Source organism: Mus musculus, chromosome 9, assembly GCF_000001635.26.
Source record: "Mus musculus strain C57BL/6J chromosome 9, GRCm38.p6 C57BL/6J".
NCBI lineage: Eukaryota > Metazoa > Chordata > Mammalia > Rodentia > Muridae > Mus > Mus musculus.
Genome location: NC_000075.6, coordinates 47,798,761 through 47,818,529, shown reverse-complemented (window position 1 = coordinate 47,818,529; position 19,769 = coordinate 47,798,761). Strand labels below are relative to the sequence as shown.

At 43.4% G+C, this 19,769-nt stretch overlaps 1 protein-coding gene and 1 long non-coding RNA gene across 12 annotated transcripts in view; one reads left to right on the top strand and one right to left on the bottom strand.

Moving 5' to 3' along the window:
- Positions 1 to 19,769, bottom strand: part of Cadm1 (cell adhesion molecule 1) — a 332,111-nt gene that overhangs the window by 43,751 nt on the left and 268,591 nt on the right. For all 11 annotated transcript variants that reach the window (NM_001310841.1, XM_006510497.4, XM_017313487.2 and 8 more), the window contains 3 exons: positions 19,000 to 19,158; positions 8,387 to 8,486; positions 4,585 to 4,757 (listed from right to left, as the gene is read on the bottom strand). In NM_001310841.1, coding sequence (NP_001297770.1) covers positions 4,585 to 4,757; positions 8,387 to 8,486; positions 19,000 to 19,158 — 432 coding nt within the window. The remainder of the gene's footprint in view (positions 1 to 4,584; positions 4,758 to 8,386; positions 8,487 to 18,999; positions 19,159 to 19,769) is intronic.
- On the top strand, positions 322 to 19,370 carry Gm10677 (predicted gene 10677). Its single transcript, NR_046048.1, has 3 exons — positions 322 to 364; positions 4,512 to 4,645; positions 17,446 to 19,370. It is a non-coding gene; the product is annotated as a predicted gene 10677 (long non-coding RNA).

The following is a 19,769-nucleotide window of genomic DNA, read 5'->3' as shown; positions in this document are numbered from 1 at the left end:
TCTTATTTACAGAGTGAATCAGAATTGGAATGAGATATAGAAAGGTGAGGAACGAAAATCTAAAACACTGGATACCCCTTGCCCGGCCTGACCTTAAAAGCAAGGCTAAGTCACCTCGGTGCCAAGAAAGCACAATGACCGTCCCTTCCTTTCTGCTGCACAGATGGGAGGAAAGAGGAGAAGGGGCTGCTGCTTTAAAGGGCCTGTACCAGCCAAGGATGAACGTGACACTGCACACAAGCTCCCTGCAAATGCTAAGTTCATTATTCCCCATCAATACATCCCAGCAGGAAGGAAGGCCACTTCTGTATCCATAAGTACAAAGAAGAGAGGATGCCACCGCGGACTGAGTACCAGGTTCCAGGCAAGTGAGATTTTACTGAGATGTTATTTTTTTTTAAAGTCAATAATTTTTTCCACCTAATAAATATTAATAAGTTGCCTTTGCTTGTGTTAAAAGCTTGACCTAAGTGGACCACAGTGATAAAAATGAAAGGACATTTTCCATCTTGTAAACAAGAGAGCTAAATATAAATGAGGTTTGACCCTCGAAACCAGGAGCCTGATAGGAAGCTGCTGTCTGGTTCTTGTTGCACTGTATCTTCCATCGTCTCAAAAATTATTTGGGGATAAGGAAAGGGCAAAAAAAGAAAAAAAAATCTAAGCCCAGATGATCAAACTGAATATGTTAAATTGTCAGTGAGACTTTGAACTAAGCAATCATTTCGCTATAATAGAGCATAAGACGATTTGAAGGCTTTTGATTTTAAATTTTATCTAAAGCACGTCAACTTTTTCTCCCTGACACATCTGGTGTCCTTTTATCTTCAAGTGAGCTCTCGGATTGTCTAATTAATACATCAAAACTTTAATTATACATTGCACCTTTACTGGGTTTGGGACAACTTCCTGGAAGTTGATGGATGACTCTTTTGGTGCTTGGCTGCAAAGTCTGCATAAAATGATGACTATCATTGATCAATAATCAAAGGTTTTCATTTCCTTCACAAACTGCTTCTCGCACACAGTCATACTTGTATGAACTTGGTAAGGAAGAACCAACAGCAAATGGTTCTGCTTTATGACAGACTTCTCCTTGAAGATGTGGAGACAAGCAAATTAAACTGTTGTTTAATTGCAGCCTCAAAAAAAAAAAAAAAAAAAAAAGAAGAAGAAGAAGAAGAAAAAAAGAATTCCATGTAAAATCTCATTCTAGGATGGTGAAATGATGAAATTTAAAATTTAAATTCCCTTCTTGAAAGAACAGGATTAGCTGATGATGGAATGATGTGTGAGCGTCATTTCAGTTCTGCCCTTTGGTTTACAGAAGCCACAAGTAAGGAAGCGTTGTTTGTTTGCTTGTTTGTTTTGTGACTAGGCAACTTATTTGAACACAGTTACATCCATGACAGGTGCCAACTCAGAAACAGACGAGCCGAGTGCCCCGAGACCCTCGATGGCACTGAGATTCTGGTTCCTTCTTCAACAAGGAAACTGTCCAGAGTATCTCCTGCCCTTCCAGGGGGCAAATCCTGTGGTTTTCAATTCTAGTGTAGCCACTGAAAGGCAGAACGGCCACTCAGAAGCCTGGCCCTGCTACACTCCGATGCTATTTCCCAACCCATTTCTAAATGTAATGGCACAAAGCTCAGGATGGTGTGACAAAGTAAGAATGAGTGTGAATGTGATCGGAAGACATGATTATGAACCAAAAGGCAGACGAGATGAACGAAGGGGTAGACGTCAGGGAGAGGGCATAGTCCCTCTCCTTATGCAAAAATGGCACACATTCAGTGATCTCCATTGCTACTAGGCAATTCTTGTCCTTCACACCTGGTTCAGGAAATCTTGAATGAGTCATATTCCATTATTGGGTGAAACATCCTTGCTGAGGTCCTTTCCAGTAAGAAGGGCAGCACAAGGCCACTATTTAAGAAGCCCGAAGGGCTGGGATGTAGCTCATCAGAGTGCTTACCCAGTATGCAGAGGCCCTGAAATCAACATGCAGCATTACAACAAACAGGGAGAAACACAAAGAGCTGAAGCTAAATAAGCTGTGCTGGGAATACGGATGCTAGAAGACCAAACCCAACTGGGACTTGGGCTAGAGACAGTCAGAAGCTTCAAGTAGAGAAATTACTTCCAGAGAATTAAACGCTTTCCAAGTGTGTCAACTTTTAGTTCACTGAGTACTTAAAAAACTGCTGCAGTATCGCAGCATATTGCTCTGAAAAGACTATCTGCCCATCCCTGCCCTAATTGTCAGACTGTTTTGTTACTAGACTAGCAAGACTTCAGTTTAGTATGCTAGTCTGCCATTCCAATGGTGCTCTGAGCAGGGACCAAGAGATAGAGAATCCCTAGGAGGCTAGATGGATCATCCTGGATCAGGGATACACTTGTATACAGATGTGTTTGTCTAAGTAGGTGGGCTCCTACAATACTTGGTTTTCAAATAATGTAATAATATCTAGGACGCTAATCTAAAAAGGCCCACTTTAAAGACTTGGCTTGAAAATCTGTGAGAAACAGGGGATTGCAAAGACCAACCTTGCAGCAGGCATTGGGTTCACAGTATGGTGGCCTTAAGCAGTCTTCAGTGTGAAGTAGACTACACTGTATGATCTTTCGAAGCTTCACTGTATTGTATGTCAAATGGGATGGAAAATAAGCACATATCATGGTGGTGTTGTGGACATCAGATGAGAGTGTGTAAAACTGTCAATGCCAGAAACAGCATGAAGGGAACGCTCAACACATGCTGGTTATAAGCTAATTTTCCAAATTATGCAAATACGTTTGCCCAACAAGGCCTCAAAAATGCTTCTCCTCTTGAGCTGTAGGAATAGTATGTACTGTAAGCTCAATTGTTTTTCCAGATAATCTAGTCTCCAGAGTGTATCAAAGACTGGGAGAACGTGGATAAAGTCTCTAAAAAGAGCTATACTGATGTCTATAGACTTGGGCGCTAATGTCAGAGTTGCTCCCATGAGGCTTAAGCCTCAGAGTGGAAAGGGTATATGCAAAGCACAGAGAGGAATGTATCTTCCATCCCGGCCAGACAGTGCAACAGGGCAGTTCTGCATGCTAAAACTGGGTGCCTTGTGTCCTTTCTCATCTATATAGCAGAGAAGGATATTTGTATATTTCCTTAACTCCCCAGGAGAACATAGCTGTCTGTGGATCACTAATGAGACTGGACAAAGACTAGACGTTTGCCAATATAGGAATTTGATAGGATCTTTTAATTTTGCATTATGTAAAGGCAGTGGGTCTCAACCTGTGGGTCATGACCTCTTTGGGGTCACATATCAGATATCCTACATATCATTACAATTTATAATATGAAGTAGCAACAAAATAACTTTATGGTTGGGGGTCACCACAACATGAGGAACTGTCAAATAGGGCCACAGCATTAGGAAGGTTGAGAATCACTGTGCTATGGGAAAGAATCCTCAAGTACAGGCTAAGGATTATAATTTCATATTCATATAGGCATGGTATAAAGGATGTGTCTCTGTTCAAACCTCTCTCCTTTCTTCCTTCATGAGGAGGATCCACAGGTTCTGAGACAGTGCAGTGCAAATATTATTCCATATGTATAATGTATGTGTCAGTGCCTATATTCGTACACATGTAACTTAACTTGGCTTGCTTACAAAGCTAATATGAAGGCAGACACGTGGTCCCCATATTCAAATATTTATAACATTAGGATTTTACTTTTGCCTCTGGGTACTCATTTTGTGTTGGGCCAATGCATGACTATTTCTTGGTGTAGAATGAAGAGAGTTCAATTGGACAGAAGAGACTCAATTTGGTAGCATAAGACTATAAAGAGAGTGTAGTTCTCAACTAAAGAGAGCATATTCACAGTATGTAAAATCAACAGCAAGATATAAACGGGAAATACCCAGCACCATAGGTGTTCCATATATATATCTGTTGATTCCAAAATGAAATTAACAGTAATATGCTTTAATAACCCTGTAGAAAGATGTTAAGAAAACAAGACATATTTTAAAAAGTTGGCATTTGTGTCTAAAACAGAAGGTGTAGGTGGTCTCTGCAAGTAAACCAAGAACCTTATATTTCTTTGGAGAGTTTACTGACTTGCAGAGTCTTCTGGACTTAATGGCTTCATGTGGAAAAGAAGCTAGCTCTGCTCATCAAAGCAGGAGGAAGGCTAGCCCAGGCATCGTGGGAAAAAAACCCACTGGGAATAAACTTTCTCGGCTGAACGCCACTAATTGGTAGGGTTGAATTTTTCAGACACTACTTCTAACATAAGCTCTATGGCCTGTGCCTGAGGACAGCCTTCCTTCTCAGCATGACCAGAGACTATGATCTTGTGGGGAACCCCCACGATCAGAGGGAGAGAACAACAGTCACTGTCGACCCAGGTGGGGACCACTGGGGTCCACCTCAGGCCAGGCTTCTTTAAGTTCCTGAAGGAGACCAACTGATTTTTTTTTTTTTTTTTTTTTTGGTTTTCAACTTGACCAAAGGCTTTGGGGTGAAGCCCAGGCAGCAGCTACATGCAGAGGAGTGAGTGGGCGAGCACTGTATCTTCTCACGTACCGTATACATACAGCATATAGTCCGAATGAGCCTTTCCCACTATGTTGGAAGCCTCACAGCGGTAAGTACCGTTATCTGTTTTGTTTAGGTTATTGATGAACAGGTTTGGCCCAGACAGTACGGCATGTTGAGGCATTTCATCATCGACTCTCACCCAAGTTACCATCACAGGCCTGTGGGAAGGCAAGAAAGACAGGTCAGAGAATCATTTCCCACTAAGGTATCTGTATCCAGTTTCTTAACCCATGCGGCAAACGAATCCCATGCAGGGTGATGCAAGTAACTGGACCCATGAGAGAGATGCTAAATTCATAAAACTAAGGCTATGCAAACATGTCTACCATATAATTCTTAAAAACCAGAATCAGCTATTGATAAGCTTTCCAGACTTGATATAAGCAGGAGTCTTATGATTTCTAAGTCGTTTTTAGTAAGTCAGCAAACAAGCCAACATGCCCAACTCACATGCCCAGCTGTGCGGTTTCACACCAGCTCAGGCAGGACAGAGCTCACCCAGTGTTAATCATCTCAATAATTAGGGAGAAAAAAAGCAAGGTCTTGGCTAACGGTACACGCATCAGCCCAATGGTTACTAATACACTGCACATTTGCTTGCTCAGAAGGCACGTGTGAGTTTTACACTGGATCAGCCCTCCTCCTGTCCGTCCCTTTCTCTGGTGGATACTGGCATATGCTAGCTCTACGCTAGGTTATAGCCTTGACCTTCTTTTATTTCTATTTGCTCTCAAGGTTGCCCTAGCTAGTCTGTAATTTGGTATGGAGACCAATCTACCCTTGAAATTGCAGTGAGTCTCCTGATTGCCTCCAGAGCAGCTGAGATTACAGCCCTGGCTTGAACAGAGCTTTATTTTTAATCTGTGTTTGGAAAAATCACCTTTGATTCTGGAAAGATCCAATCACTTCCTCTCCCCTTAGCCTGACTCTCCCCACCTGAGATGCCACGTGAATGGCTCTGTCTACCTTCTCTATCTGCCCCTGGCCAGTAACTGGCCCTCTCTCTATTAGCTCCTCTAGGGCCAGATATAGCTGGACTTTCCCTGTGAGTGCATCTGGCTCTTGGATTAATGATGAATGAACACATCTTAAAATAGACTCTTTAGGTCCAACAAGGGAACTTGCTTATCAAAAACAAGTTTTAGTGACTTAAAATACTACACATATCTTATCATAGCCATTAGGGAAAAGCAAATTTGACAAGATGCTCTAGAGAGAGGAGTGCACACACACCAAATACCTTTCACTCACTGAACTTGAAACCTGTGTTCTTGAAGGTGACTCTTTCATCCTCCTACAAAACCAAGGGTATACCTAGAGTGTCTGAAAATCATCTTTTGGGTGGTATGTGATTCTAGAGACGGAACCCAGGGCCTGATGAATGCTAGGCAAACACTTATATCCTCAGTCCTGATTTTTATTTGACAGGTAGGATGCTACTGGCCTGAACACATTAGCATTCCTCTCTTGGTCCCTACTACTACCTTTAGGAGCAGCGACATGGGCAGGGACTCAGGTGTAAATGCCACCCTGACACTTAAGCGAGGCCTGTTAAGTAGTGTTCCACTGTTCAAAAGAGATGGGAGGTTACAAGTCTCTTTAATTGCATAAGGGTTTGTCATCAGAATGCGGTGAATTATTGCAGGTAGTACTGCACATGTCCTCCTTGTAGGCAGTGGAAAATGGGGCTGCCTGGCAATCAGGCCTCGCGTCCTGCTGCTTGACAGCTGAAACAATCAGTGGGGGTAAGCACTGAGAATATTCACACATTTAATGGCAAGTTAAATTACCATTTTTATTGTATACAATTTCTTGAGAAAATAAATAGGTAATATGCAAGGAGGGCTAGTTGCCGAGTAATGCCTGCTTGCTCACACAGCCACATGCCCTTTCCAATTTGAGAGGAACGAACAAATACCCTCTCTGGCAAAAATGTCCTGAAGGAAACATGTAATTTACTGTCCCTGTGGCACAGGCAAACGAACATAGTACCTTCTTCAGGAGAAAAAAAAATTACAGACGCAAAATATAGGTTAGCAATCCAAACAACATAAATGTGACGTAGGTGGTTGAATGCAGTTGCTGTAAACAGTCAGAGGCCCTGAGAAGGGTTCCCCTCCACCCATGGGATTTTGGAGAGACAAGGGAAGCTTCTAATTAGGGCATAAATCAGTTTATAAAAGGAATGATCTGGATCTTTTTGAAGGGCTTAAAAGAGAAAAAGACTGCTCTGTCAAAGCTGGGATCAAATAAGCCACCAGCCGCAGAGAAGCAGCAAAACAGAACCAGACCCACCTCCCTCCAAAGGTTATCTTTAGAGCTCTCCCTCCTCTAGCAGAGGGAAGGCCCTAGCCCCTGGATAAAGGAGAGTAGAAGCAGGCAAAGGGACTGGCCATAGCCAGGCTCCTCTCAAACGTAGTGCACTTTTGGCTCCATAGCTGTCACAGGGTGAGTTCTCTCTAAGGACTGGGAGGGAAGCTGTGAAGATGCTCTAAGGTCTTTATATAAAAATCAGGAAGATGCCGCTTACCTGAACTGTGAGGGGAAGAAAGAAATCATGCCACAGGGACAGCAGAGGGAGCTCACTGCTGCTTTTCTGGTTTGGTACCACTAAAAGTTTGAGTGACCTTAATTCCAACTTGACCTGTCCTCCACTTCATCAGTCTGTGAATTGGGATCCCCCCCCCTTAAAAACAGTTAAAGATAATTTGTTTTACTAGAAAGATGAAAGGCTCTCTTCTTGTCTAAGGAGACTGTGAGGTACTTGTGGGAGCACAGCCTCAAAGCTTGTTGGCTGTGTTAGTGGTGGTCCACGCCGCCCTTCTGCCTCACATTGGACTACTGTGTGGTAAGTAGAGCATCACTCCTCAGCAGCACAAGGCTGTTGGCCTCCCTTTCTCCTAGGCAGAACAGTCACATTCGCCCATGGGAGCATCCCTGCATCTCTCAGTTGAGTACTGAGCTTTTCTTGGAAGCAAATTCTTTTGCCTTACATCTGGCCTCAACCTCTGCACATCAGAGTCTAGAAAACCTTATCTTCCAGCTGTACCAAGTCCACCACTGTTAGCAGACATCCTAGTGCACTGAGACTATACTGACATTTTAGACCATTTTTATTTGTGTGTGTGCACACATATGTGGGTATCTGTGGGGGTCAGAAGAGGACGTTGGGTCCCTGGAGCTGGAGAGAAATGCTTGCTGTAGGCCACCTGACTGGGGTGCTGGGATGCAAACTTAGAGCTTCTACACTAGCAGTAAGAACTCTTAACTGCTGAGCCATCTTTCCAGGCCCAGTATGTTGAAATTTGATGTAAGAGAAAATAGCCGCCAGGCAGTGGTGGCGCACGCCTTTAATCCCAGCACTTGGGAGGGAGAGACAGGTGAATTTCTGAGTTCGAGGCCAGCCTGGTCTACAGAGTGAGTTCCAGGACAGCCAGAGCTACACAGAGAAACCCTGTCTTGAAAAACCGAGAGAGAGAGAGAGAGAGAGAGAGAGAGAGAGAGAGAGAGAGAGAGAATGAATTGCCCTGGCCATCCTGTTAATGACACTAATACAGACAGAATTCACTAGAATTTTAGACTAGGAAGGCATTCCCTCCTAATTCTAACCACTAAGAATCACAGATATTTATTCCCCTGTCATTGAATATTCTTCGTTTTCTGAAAAGTCACCCATCCTTTTTACATTGGGAGACAGGTGACAGGCCAATGAGCTGTGAATGCACATCTTCATGTTGTGACATTTACTGCTCACGACCCTCTGCCAACCTTGGCCTTCAGAACTTACTGGGGCTTCCCGATGGCTTCACACGTTAACTCAAATGCATCCCCTTCCCGGGTTAGGCCTTGCAGAGGGTAAGTCATCTGGATATGCACTTGCGGTTTATCTGTGTGGCAACACAAAGCACGGTGTTTAGCAAACGATAGCATCAGGCAGATCAGACCCGCATCCTGTCACAAAGCCCACACCGCCAGCTCTTACTCTGTCCCCATCCATGTGCCTTCAGCAACATCCTTCTAATTAGTTAGTAATCCTGGCATTTGTTCACATTAAATTGACTAATAACTCTAAGGAGTGAACCTTGAATAGATAAGAGATTCATAAGCCAACTGTGGCACATCAAACAATTCCTGTGAAATACATTTTGTTACATTGAAGTTTATCTCTAAACTCAGTCAAGCTAAGGGAAACTCATTTGCCTTCATGCTGAGGTGAAGCTGCAGATTTTTGTGGTGTTCAAAATTGATATATTTTATCATATATCACACATATTACCATGTGACAATGTGTTTTGACACTGCATATTAATAAGTTATCTCTTCTATGCTCTTTCTATCAAACTGTTTCCCGAATTCCACTCAAACTGCTTTATGAAGAAAAGATCCAGGAGAGATGGGTGGTCCCAAATAAAACTATCCTGACATAAACATAGAGGAAAGAGAAATGACATTCATCCCGAGCCTATTATCTGAGGAACCATGCAATCATAGTGGAATAACCAAGAGTTTTAACTTTGGTACCCATAGAATGATGCAGCTAGTTGAAGGTCTCAGAGATAACACAATTCCAGACAGCTCCGTGGAATAGAGTGGGGGAGAGTTCTGATTCTGAAGTGCATTTCTCAATGGCAGTCCACAATTAAAGCAGAGTATATCTTTCTAATAGAGTTGTGCATTCTAGGAAGTGACACAAGTTCTTTTCACTTCGGTCAGTGGCTTAAAGCTGTGACTGCTAGCGAGGGGATGCATGGGTACCAGAGATGAATGACGGAGGGCCACAGGGAGTAGGGAGGGAAGCAGTAGTACTTAGAATCAACATGGATAGATACACAAAGACATTTCTAAACAGAACCTGAGTGGAATCAGATATTTTCCTATGCTTCTCATTTAATTCTGTGGCTCTGTAAATGTGTATTTTTGCAAACGGACCCAGGAGTACCAAGTGTGAGAGGGCAGGACATCAGTTGGCTGAGAAGTTAAAACAATTACCACAGTTTTACTTTCCCACACAATCCCACCACTTAAACAACAGCCCCTTGGCCTTTCACAAGTAGTGGTGGGCTCATTAGTATTGCTCCTAAGGAACACGAGAGAAGACAGAAATATGGCCAGGCTCTGCCAACCTCACCCCTCATGCAGCTATGGCCGCTGCACAGTGAAGTCATCACATGGGACACCCCGCCTAGGACAGCTGTTACCAGATGAAACTTTAGTCTTGATTCCACCACATGCCTTCTGCAATGTCACACAAGATATTACGGTCCTTTTAAAAGAGCCCCCTGAACGCCCACCTGTGTGCACTGCCCACTGGAATAGGTGCTGTTTTCTGAAGAACAATATTCACTTGTCAGAGGACATAAAGATGACAAAAGACCCGGATGGCCACTGCCAAGTGACACAGTCCTTTTCTTGGACTTACAGGCAAAGGAAGATGTTGAGGATCCTGATAAATGTTATCAGAGAAAGGAGGAAATGTTTGCATAGAATAAACAGGGTGACCTTGAGCTAGCTCTGGCTCCGGGGCTGAATCAAGAGCTCCTGGACAACCATGTTTAGATCATATCTCAGACCAAGCAGAGCCCTAGAGTGCACTGCAGGACTATTATTTTTAGTGATACAACTTCTTCTGCCTGGCACGTAGCTATTTGATGAAATTTTGTGTTTTAAAAGGAGAAAGAGAAATGAATGTGAGGTTGTGACACACAGATAACGGAAAAACCTGTCTAATAATTCACACTCAGAAACCAAAAAGCATCCAAGAACTCTTGCTTAGGGGACTTCTGACATAAACATGGAGCCCAAATCTGGGCAGCAACTTACTGTTTGTTTATAGGTTAATTTTCATGCCCTGCTGACTTCAGCAGCTCATCTGCACTTGCTACCTGTGCTTGCCAGAGCATGCTTCTTGCTCTCTTAGTCTGCACTGGTTGGTTTGTGCTACTAATGTGTGCTTGCTGCTCTTTCTTTCTGGTCTGGAGTTGCTGGTCTATGCTTTGTGGCCTGCATGTAAAATTTCTATTGTTTCTCTCCTCTGTGTAATTTACAAGCAAACTGGAAGAGTGGATTTCCAGAGAATGCATTCTGGTCTTTCCATGCTCAGCTTCCATTAGTAATAAGAGAGCAGGAACAGTTCTAGTCCACCCTGCCTCTCTGGAACCAGTGAGTTTGTTTTCGTTATATATATATATATATATATATATATATATATATATATATATATATATATATACATATTTAAAAACATGTGTACTAGTTGTCAATCACACACCAATCAGGAAGAATAAGTGAAGGGCTTGTCACACCTAAAATTTGTATTTTAAGCCACAAAAGCTACACCTTCAGTTTTGATAACTGATTTCTTTTCTCTGATTATGGTCCAGTCCCAGGAAAACTTGTACCACGTTATGTGTGGACACAGCTGCCACATGACCTTAATGGCTGGCAGGAAACGCGCACATCAATATTGCCTGTATTATATAGAAAAGTTCCCTTTCCATAGACACACACAGTATTTATGGCATATTATCTGCCCATGGGCAGCCGAGCTGTCTTCATTCCCTATAAACCACACAGAAGGCCTGAACTCTAAGATCTATCCCCGAGGCGACAGGAAACTTGAAGGCAAGTCTCATCTCCTTGCTCTGCCCTAACTGAGGAACGTAAGGCTCTTCAGCAGGTGGAACAGAGTCCTGGGGATTCCAGTGATGTCTCAGGGGCGTTGAGTGCTCCCAGAAAAGACCCTGGCTGCTATAGGAGGATGGCAAAATGTCCAACCATCCAGACAGTTGACTGCAGAGCAAGAGCTCACCATTTATATTTTAATTATGTTCATAAATCAAATGTTATAACTTACCAAATCTTCTCTGAAACAGAATCAGGCTCCAAGTTTTATCTTTGAGTAATGAGGTAAAGCCTAGTACATTTTCTGGGGGATCATTTTACGCCTCGGTTGGTGTCGTCAGGCGCAAGGCTAAAAGCCAGACGACACTTTCTACCCAAGTGCGATAACTGTCCAGCGACATATCCCTCAGAATGGCTTAATGTCATTATAAAATGGAACTGCTCTATAAAAAAATAAGGAAATAGTTAGGCCTGTGCACTTAAGGAGCATCACACTTGTAGCGCTGGCATCAGCAACAGCCAATCAATTAGGTGGAAAGATCTGAGGTTTTCATAATACACTGTAATTTCTCTTAAACCCTCTACAATACACTTAGCAAGACTGCTACAGCCGACAAAATTTGTTCATTAGTCAAAGTTGCACAGAGGGTTAAATACCAGGAGGCCATAGGGCACACTATAGTAGCAACCAATTAAAAAAATAATTTTAGGAAGGCATTCTGATTTGATGAGACATTCCTTAAATGTACTTTCCCTCTGTCTATAAAGGGGAAAATATAAAGGAAACTCTTAAAGAGGTCTGAATGGCTTGCTGGCAGATTACAATTGATTTCATGCCAGTCTGACCTTGCACTCTGTTCTGTGATCTTCTTAGAAGATGAAACTCAAGATTCTGTAATCTGTATGTCAATTTCCTATGCAAATGAAGACGCGCAGGCTCCTGTCAGAAGCCTGACCCTAGCATATCAGGTCTGTGGTCCCCAGTCCCTTTGACTAGGATGCCGTCTTTCCCGTGGCAGAGAGCAGAAGAACTGAGGCCTGGGGGGGGGGGGGGGTGTGTGTCCTGATACCTCAGCAGGAGAGCTATTATCCCAGGGGCACCTGCAACTTTCCCTCTTTTTCCTAGAAGTTCTAAATCAGGGCATGCTGACATCAAATGTTCTTTGACATGGCTACTATAACCAGGCCCAAGGGCTTTGCATGAAAATCTCTACCTGTAACTACAAGGGCTTGAGTGCAAATCTCCAAGTTCCATGTTTCATTTTCATCTAATGTTCAGAAACACACTGTGTGTGGGGTTTGGCGCCTGTAGATCAAGGGCTCACGTTTTCAGTCCCCACCCCTCAGGGCAGCATCAGTTAAGGCTGCTACCAGTCTGGCTAGGAGAGGGTCTGGGTCAGTCCCTGTGCACTGGAGCTTGCAGGAAGCAGTGGCTGGCTGAGGAGTCTGTCAATCATGGAGGATTACTGCAGTGTGGAGTAGAACAACAATGCAAAGATTAACCCGAGATTTGGTTCGTATTAGAAGCTGTTTGAGCGCAAAGCCAAAATCAGCTCCTACAATTCGGTTGTCTAAAGTGCCGGGGAAGACAGCTTTGTAATGAGAAGAGGGCAATGTAGGGCACCCAAGGAGACTACATACACCTGGCTGGGAACAGGTCCACAGAGCTCCCAGAGAAGGGAAAGGGGCAGGCTGTAAAGTGCTTCCTTCCTATTGTCCTGAGACATGAGTGACAACTTCCCCAGCTGTTTGTTTGCTCTCTAGGTTAAAGGTCTTTGTCTGGTATGGTTTGCAGCACTTAAAATTATACTCACTACCTGTAACCCCAACAGCTGGGAGGCTGAGGCAGGAGGATTTCCATGAGTTGGATAACAGCCTGGATTACTGAGTGAGACATTTGCCTCCAAACAAACAAACAAACAAACAAACAAACAAAGGAAAGAAGAAAGGACAATAAAAAACCAACCAACTACACTTCTTGAAGAGGGAGGGGCTATCATAAAAGATTAAGACGGGCATAAAACAACTCTACTTAAGAGAGCATCAGCAGCACCAGACAATGCTATTTCCCACTAAGAATCCACTAGGTACAATAGTAACAAATACACAAGTCTGTCTTAGCCTCAAAATACGGTAAGTCTGTAGGTTTGTCTGTTTTGGAGATCAAGCCAGTTCCCCAAGTTTGAGGAGCAGCCCAGGTAATTTGACTGTTGAACCTGCATTTTTTGGCATGGTTACCTGGCATTTCTGGAATCTCTAGGGATAGGATCAAGAAATTTCCTTGACTATTCTTTTTAAATTGAAATCGTTTAACCTTCCCACAGAATCAGAATCTTATGGTGAGCTAAAAGCCATCAGGCAGGGTGTACATTAGGAGACGAGCTTACTATCTATGTAAGAACTGGATCTGTACACCAAACCAGAGCCATCTTTTATCCACTAAGGTCAGGGGCAGCAGCACTGGGTTGTCTGTGCTAAGGAAGGCAAAGGCCTTTCTCCCAGGGATCATTCTCAACTTGCCCAACCCTGCCTGCTTTGGTCCTGTGGGCTCCATTACCCACAGTCCATGGAAACTCCAGGAACTCCAAGATGTCCCTGGTCTGGCCTTGCACAAAGAATGCTAGGTTACAAACTGGGCTTCAATCAGCGGTCTCTCTGCCTTGATTGTTTCTCATAAGGAATAATAATCACTAAGATAACCTCTCTGAACCCAGCTCATTGATACACACACTGGAGCCTGCTGGACACAGAACACAGAGACCAGATAGCAACTGGCCCAACCTGAGAACACAGCTGTTTTCACTTTAAGAATACAACCTGGGAACAGAATTAACCTGGGAGAGCCAGGGAGGAGCCAAGCACCTGCTGTGGGAAGCTTTATCCTCCAGTCTAAACAGGAGGGAGTTCCCAATTTCCAGGTTTTTCATCCTCCATCACCACAGGGCACTATCAATATCACAGAAACATTCATTTTGTCACAGATAAAGAACAAATTTTGATCATCTCTCCAATGCCCAATTTTCCTCTAGTTGAGGGGATGGGAGGTAGGGATGCAGGGAGAGACACCTACCCTTCTCTAGACCTTGGATGGATGGGGATATGGATTTATAAAATACCTGGCTACACCCAGTCAATAAAACTCATTTTGAGAGTCATGCCCATGTCTGTGATTAGCTGTCAGGTGGTAATCTGGGCGGGGAAGTGCTCTAATACCGGTTTCTGGAAGCTTTGTTTTCATTTTTCCCTTCTAGACTCAGCTCTTCATTTGTTTCTCTCTTTTTATAAATGGGCAAAACCTGAACAAAATGAGGATGTTTTGCAAAACATTCTAAAGAGCAAGGCTCTGGTGGGGAAGACGGAAGGCGCACAGCAGGAATCCCAGCTCAGGCTGCCTTGTGTCCAGAGCAAGGCTTTGTTTCCTTCAGCTCGCACTCAGAATTCCATACTGGAGGTCACAACTTCCCTTTGAATTCCCAGCTTATGTCGCCATGTGTTGCCACCTTGATGCTATTTAGACAGGTTTCTTTTAGCACACAGACAGTGAACTGGTCTGTTTAAACAGGCTGTTATCTGACAGGAGCGCATTCCTTCAGAGCTGAAGCTGTACTAACAGTTTTAGGACAGAATCACACTCTGCTCTAATCAGCCGCCGTGTACAGCTGCGTAACACACCTACAAGGCGTTTGCAAGATGAGGAAGAAGAAAAGCAGCACAGAAGGACTTTAGGGTCATCCAGATCAGCAGATCCAAAAAGCACAAGCGTTCGTTCTCTGCGTAGCTTCTAAGAATGCAGAGCTCGGAATTCTACCTTGCTAACATAATTATTTTCTGTTTTAAACATTTAGCTGCATGCTGCTGTACCCTTGCTGGGCCTCAGAATGAAAGCTAGCAAAGCAAGAGCCCTACTGTATGTTCTTCATACAACATTCCCAGCAATGTTCCTATGAGAAAACCTTATTAATGAGCTTGCAAGCGAGCACCCAACAGGGGAATGTCACAAACAAGAGCGGCTAATGCCCCAGAAAATCAAATAACTCAACACTTGGCTGACTGTGGTGCCTTTCATATTTATAATAAAAAAGAGGAGGGGGAACTTTTAATTCACTGATTCTGGAGGGGTCAACACCTTGCTCAACAAAACAACTCATTTATTTATGTTCAGAAATCTCCAGATGATAAATTACATTGATGTTAATCACTTCAATGCATACTACACAATTAATATCTGTACTCACCAAAATTTAAGGGTTATTAAAAGTATGACAGCACACACATCTGGCTGATTTTTCACATAATTGGGCACAACAATTTCTCCTGGTACCACAAATAAGAGGTGCTAACAAACAAACACTACAAATACTAGTTCAATTAATTAGGACTTGAATCCACAAGACACAAAAGAAGCCAGGCCCAGTCACAGCTCAAATCTTGTCTACTATGCAACATGGAGGATTCCAGCTTAAGGGAAGACGTACATGCCTCCCTTTCTTTTTACGGCTTCTCCCTCTGTCTCCTTTCAAGTAGGACAGTCAACGGGCACAGTGAGGGAAATTTCGTTTCCCTCTGAACACCATTTGTAAAGGAGACCCTAGCTTGTATGGGATTTCACCACCAGTCACATAGCTCTGCTCATGGCCTGGTGACATGCATTTATCTTAGATGGGGCAGAGAGCTCATCCCATAAACCTTCTTTGTCCAAAATTGGCCAGGATGAGAACAACTGAGGCTACTAAAGAGTACTCAGACCAATGTCCCCTCCAGCCTCCTAACTGGGGACAGTGTGAGGGCTGTGGGGTCACTATTTCCTGGTGATTCTGTTGATCCCCGATGATATCCTGAAGAAATCTTAGCTTACAAAGGAGATGACATTAAAAAGAACAATGGTATATTTAATTTTTTTTAGATTAAATCACATAATAAAATACATAATTTTATGGCTTTTAACATACAGATCATAGTCAGGTTCAAACAATAACGTGGCCTAAGGAAAATAGGTCTTATCAGTGATTGAAGAAATTAGCAGAACTCTATTGGGCAGATGAAATCCTTATATTGCAAGCAAAATGTGGTGATTGATTTAATTCACCCCTCTCCACCCCACAGTGTACTGATATTAAAGGAGGTTTTAGGGATTAGTGACCCTATAAAGGTGATAACTTCAGGGACTTGAGTCAACTTAAAGGGGAGGAGGGGAGAAGTGCACTGTTATTCCTTCTGGGTATCTCAGTAACTCAGTGTCTACACAGATGAAGGATCCTATCCTTTCCCTTAGACAGCGATGCCTGGCTGTAGAGAAAGAACCGCTGTGAGGGACTGGAGCTAAGCTCCCACCACTCACTGAGAGCGGACTTGGGGCCTAAGGCACCGGAGCCTTGGGGGCAGGAGGCCTCTGATAGGGAAGGGCTAATAGTGTTCAAGGAGACTCATGTTGGTTGGGAACGAAGACTTGCTGGCTGATTCCACAAGCACAACACAGATCTGGGAATAGAATGATATTCATAGACTGAAGGGCCAGGTGACTTTCTTAAGTTCCAAGAGTCTTAATTAAGATAGAAAACTAGACCCCCCCCCCAATTCCCTTTCTGAATTATATAAAGTGCTGCAATGTATAACCTTCCTTTATACAAGATGTTTTTCATCTCTCTCTCTCTCTCTATCTATTAAAAGCATCAAGAACGTAATGTTTATATAATTTTAGTTGAGGGAAAGGCTGTCGTGATGAAATGATCAGTAGCTGCAGTCTCATCTTTGGAAGGTGTTCCAGTGCCTCTCCTGAAGAGAGGAGCCCACAGCATTTTGTTAGATTGGAGCCAAATGGATTCAGATACAGACCTGTATTCATTTTCCTTGAAGGACAAATCCCTTTTGAGTCTACAGAAAATGAAAACAAGGCTAGGAATCATTACCACATTTTCCAGGGTAGGAGGCAGACGGCTTGAAATATTCTGTATTTGGCAGTGAATGCAATTTTGTAGGTGGGAGGGGCTATTCTCTATTTAAAAGATACTCCGGGAAACTACTTAAAGGGTTTAGGGGTGGAAACTGGGTGGATATCCACTCAGGACTCACAAAGGAGCTAATGTATTATTAAAGCTAATGGGCCCCTACAAGGAACGTTAATGGATATTAAGTTTGCTTAAATGAATTACATATTAACAAAGTCACAAGAAATCTAGTATCTGCCAATTTAGATAATATCTGATCATTTCTGTTTTCCCATTATAGGGACATTACACCACAATAGTTTTAGTGATATGAAAATTATAAGCATGATGCTCCTAATGAAGCTATATAATGAAGTAGAGGAAATGAATTAACAAGAAAAACCTACACTCTGTAATGTAAATTGAGCCATGCTCGAAGGGCAAGAAGAGGTTGGGACAAGATGGTCTCTTATAAGCAAGTTTATAACTTGTTCTACTTGGACAATTTAAATACACAATAAAAAGGGTAGCAGCTGAAAAATGGCTTCCAAAGGCAAATTCAAGCCCCAAGAACCCATGCATATGGCCTAGTTTGGAAAAGACACTTTGCACGTGCAGTCTTGAAGATCTTAAGATGAGAAAACTCTGGATCATTTGGGTGGGCTCTAAACTCAGCGACACTGTGTCTTATGTGACACCCAAGCCTCCTGAATGATGGCTGGCAACAGGCTCTGAAGCGTCACCCAAGACCGTCAGAAAATACAGATACTCATATTACAATTCATAACAGTAGCAAAAACTACAGTTATAAAGTAGCAATGAAAATAATTTTAGGGTTGGTGGGTCACCACAACATGAGGAACATAATGGGTCATAGCACTAGGAAGGGTGAGAAGCACTGCCCTAACTCCTTGGGGAAATTCGCAGAGCACTTGCCATCTAAGAAGCAGAAAGGACTCTCTAAGGTCTTGGAGGGAAGGTGGCCCAAATAAGCCCCCAATTTGCTCCTTTGGTATTTAGAATTGTGAGTGGATCTCTGTGGTTTTGGGACAGGTCTGTGACACTGCCAATTGACATGGCAGCCCTAAGGCACTAACATAAGAACTCCCACAGTTGGCAATGCCTTTCCCCAATCAGATCCCTAATCACTGCTCACCCACCCAAATCCTCACACCACCACCCACTAGACCCATTCCACTGTATCCTCGGACCGCCACAGGCCAGCCTACAGGAGGAATCTTCTGGAGAAAAGTGAGAGCAGAGGGTCATGTGGTCACAGTCTTGGATGGAGCACGGCTTTGGACGGAAAGATCCCTCCACCCTCTGCCTCTGAAGCAGAAGGGCCTGGAGGAGAAGACAAGGAGACCCTCTTCTCTGGTTTACAGGGGATGGCTAGGGACAGTCTCGCTACCGTGCAGAATTACGGATCGACTTTAACTTTCAACACCTTTTTCTAACTAAAGCTACATAGAACATAAACCTTAGAACAAAATGTTAGTAAGAAATGGGAATAAAATTGTAAACATCCGGTTTACGGTGGATTAGAGAGGGAGGGGGAATCACTGAAGACTTTGTTGGCCCAGGAATGATGACAGTGAACACGGAAAGAAGCCGATTTTAAGCCACATTAAAGCAGACTGGCACTGCTTTAGCTTCATGTTTGAGTTGGCCGCAGTATCTTCACGTTCTCATTGGCACTTGGTATTACAGTAGCCCTTCAGCAGGATGATCTTTTGATCACTCTTCTACCAGAACAACAGAGGAACAACCCTCGTACACCATACAGATTGCATACGGACTTCAAGGGAAGGAGCTTCCAAGCACAGGCCTCAAAACAAGGTGCTCGGCTACTCACACTGCACTTCTAGATAGCGCTGGGTCTGCAGGTTTCCAGTGACCGCAGGGTGCTCCACCTGGCAGATCACCGGGACCCCGTCGTCCTCCTTGTGCACCTTCAGCATCAGCTGACTGGTCACAGTGTACATGTCCGACCACTCCTCCACCTCTGATTTGCCTGCGGGAGACAAAGCAGATCATCATCCTTTCCCTTTCTCCCCACCCCTAACAGTGTTACCTTAGGTAACAAGATGGCAACGTCATAGGTCAGGGCGATCTGGGACCCGAGACCTCATACAATGGTTATTTCCCTTAGTTTCCTTCTTTCATCCTTGTGTAACAGTGGTCCAGATATATTCCAAAGCTAGGCAATACACACTAGTTTAATTCAAATATATTATGTATATTTCTTCTATCTTGAACCTTCCTGCCAAGTCAGTCCAAAGTTCAACCATTTTGACACTTGGCTGCCTGTGGCATTAGGAGGAGGAAGGAAAATAAGCTTTTCTCTCCTACAACCATGAGAACTTCAAATATCTACAAGGCTGTCATGCCACTGAAAACCCAGGGTGAAGTCCAAATCCCCTAAGTAATTCCGTCAGCAGTGGAGACAAAAACAAGCCTCACTGCCTACCCCTATCACCCATGATTAAGAGGAAAAGTAACTAAATGGATTTATCTAATTGAAATTGTAATTGAAATGTTTAAACTTGGAGACTTCTGGAAGACCACAAGAAATGCAGTGGCAGTGGGTTAGAGCAAAGAAAGACATAGGGCTTTGGGCCAGAT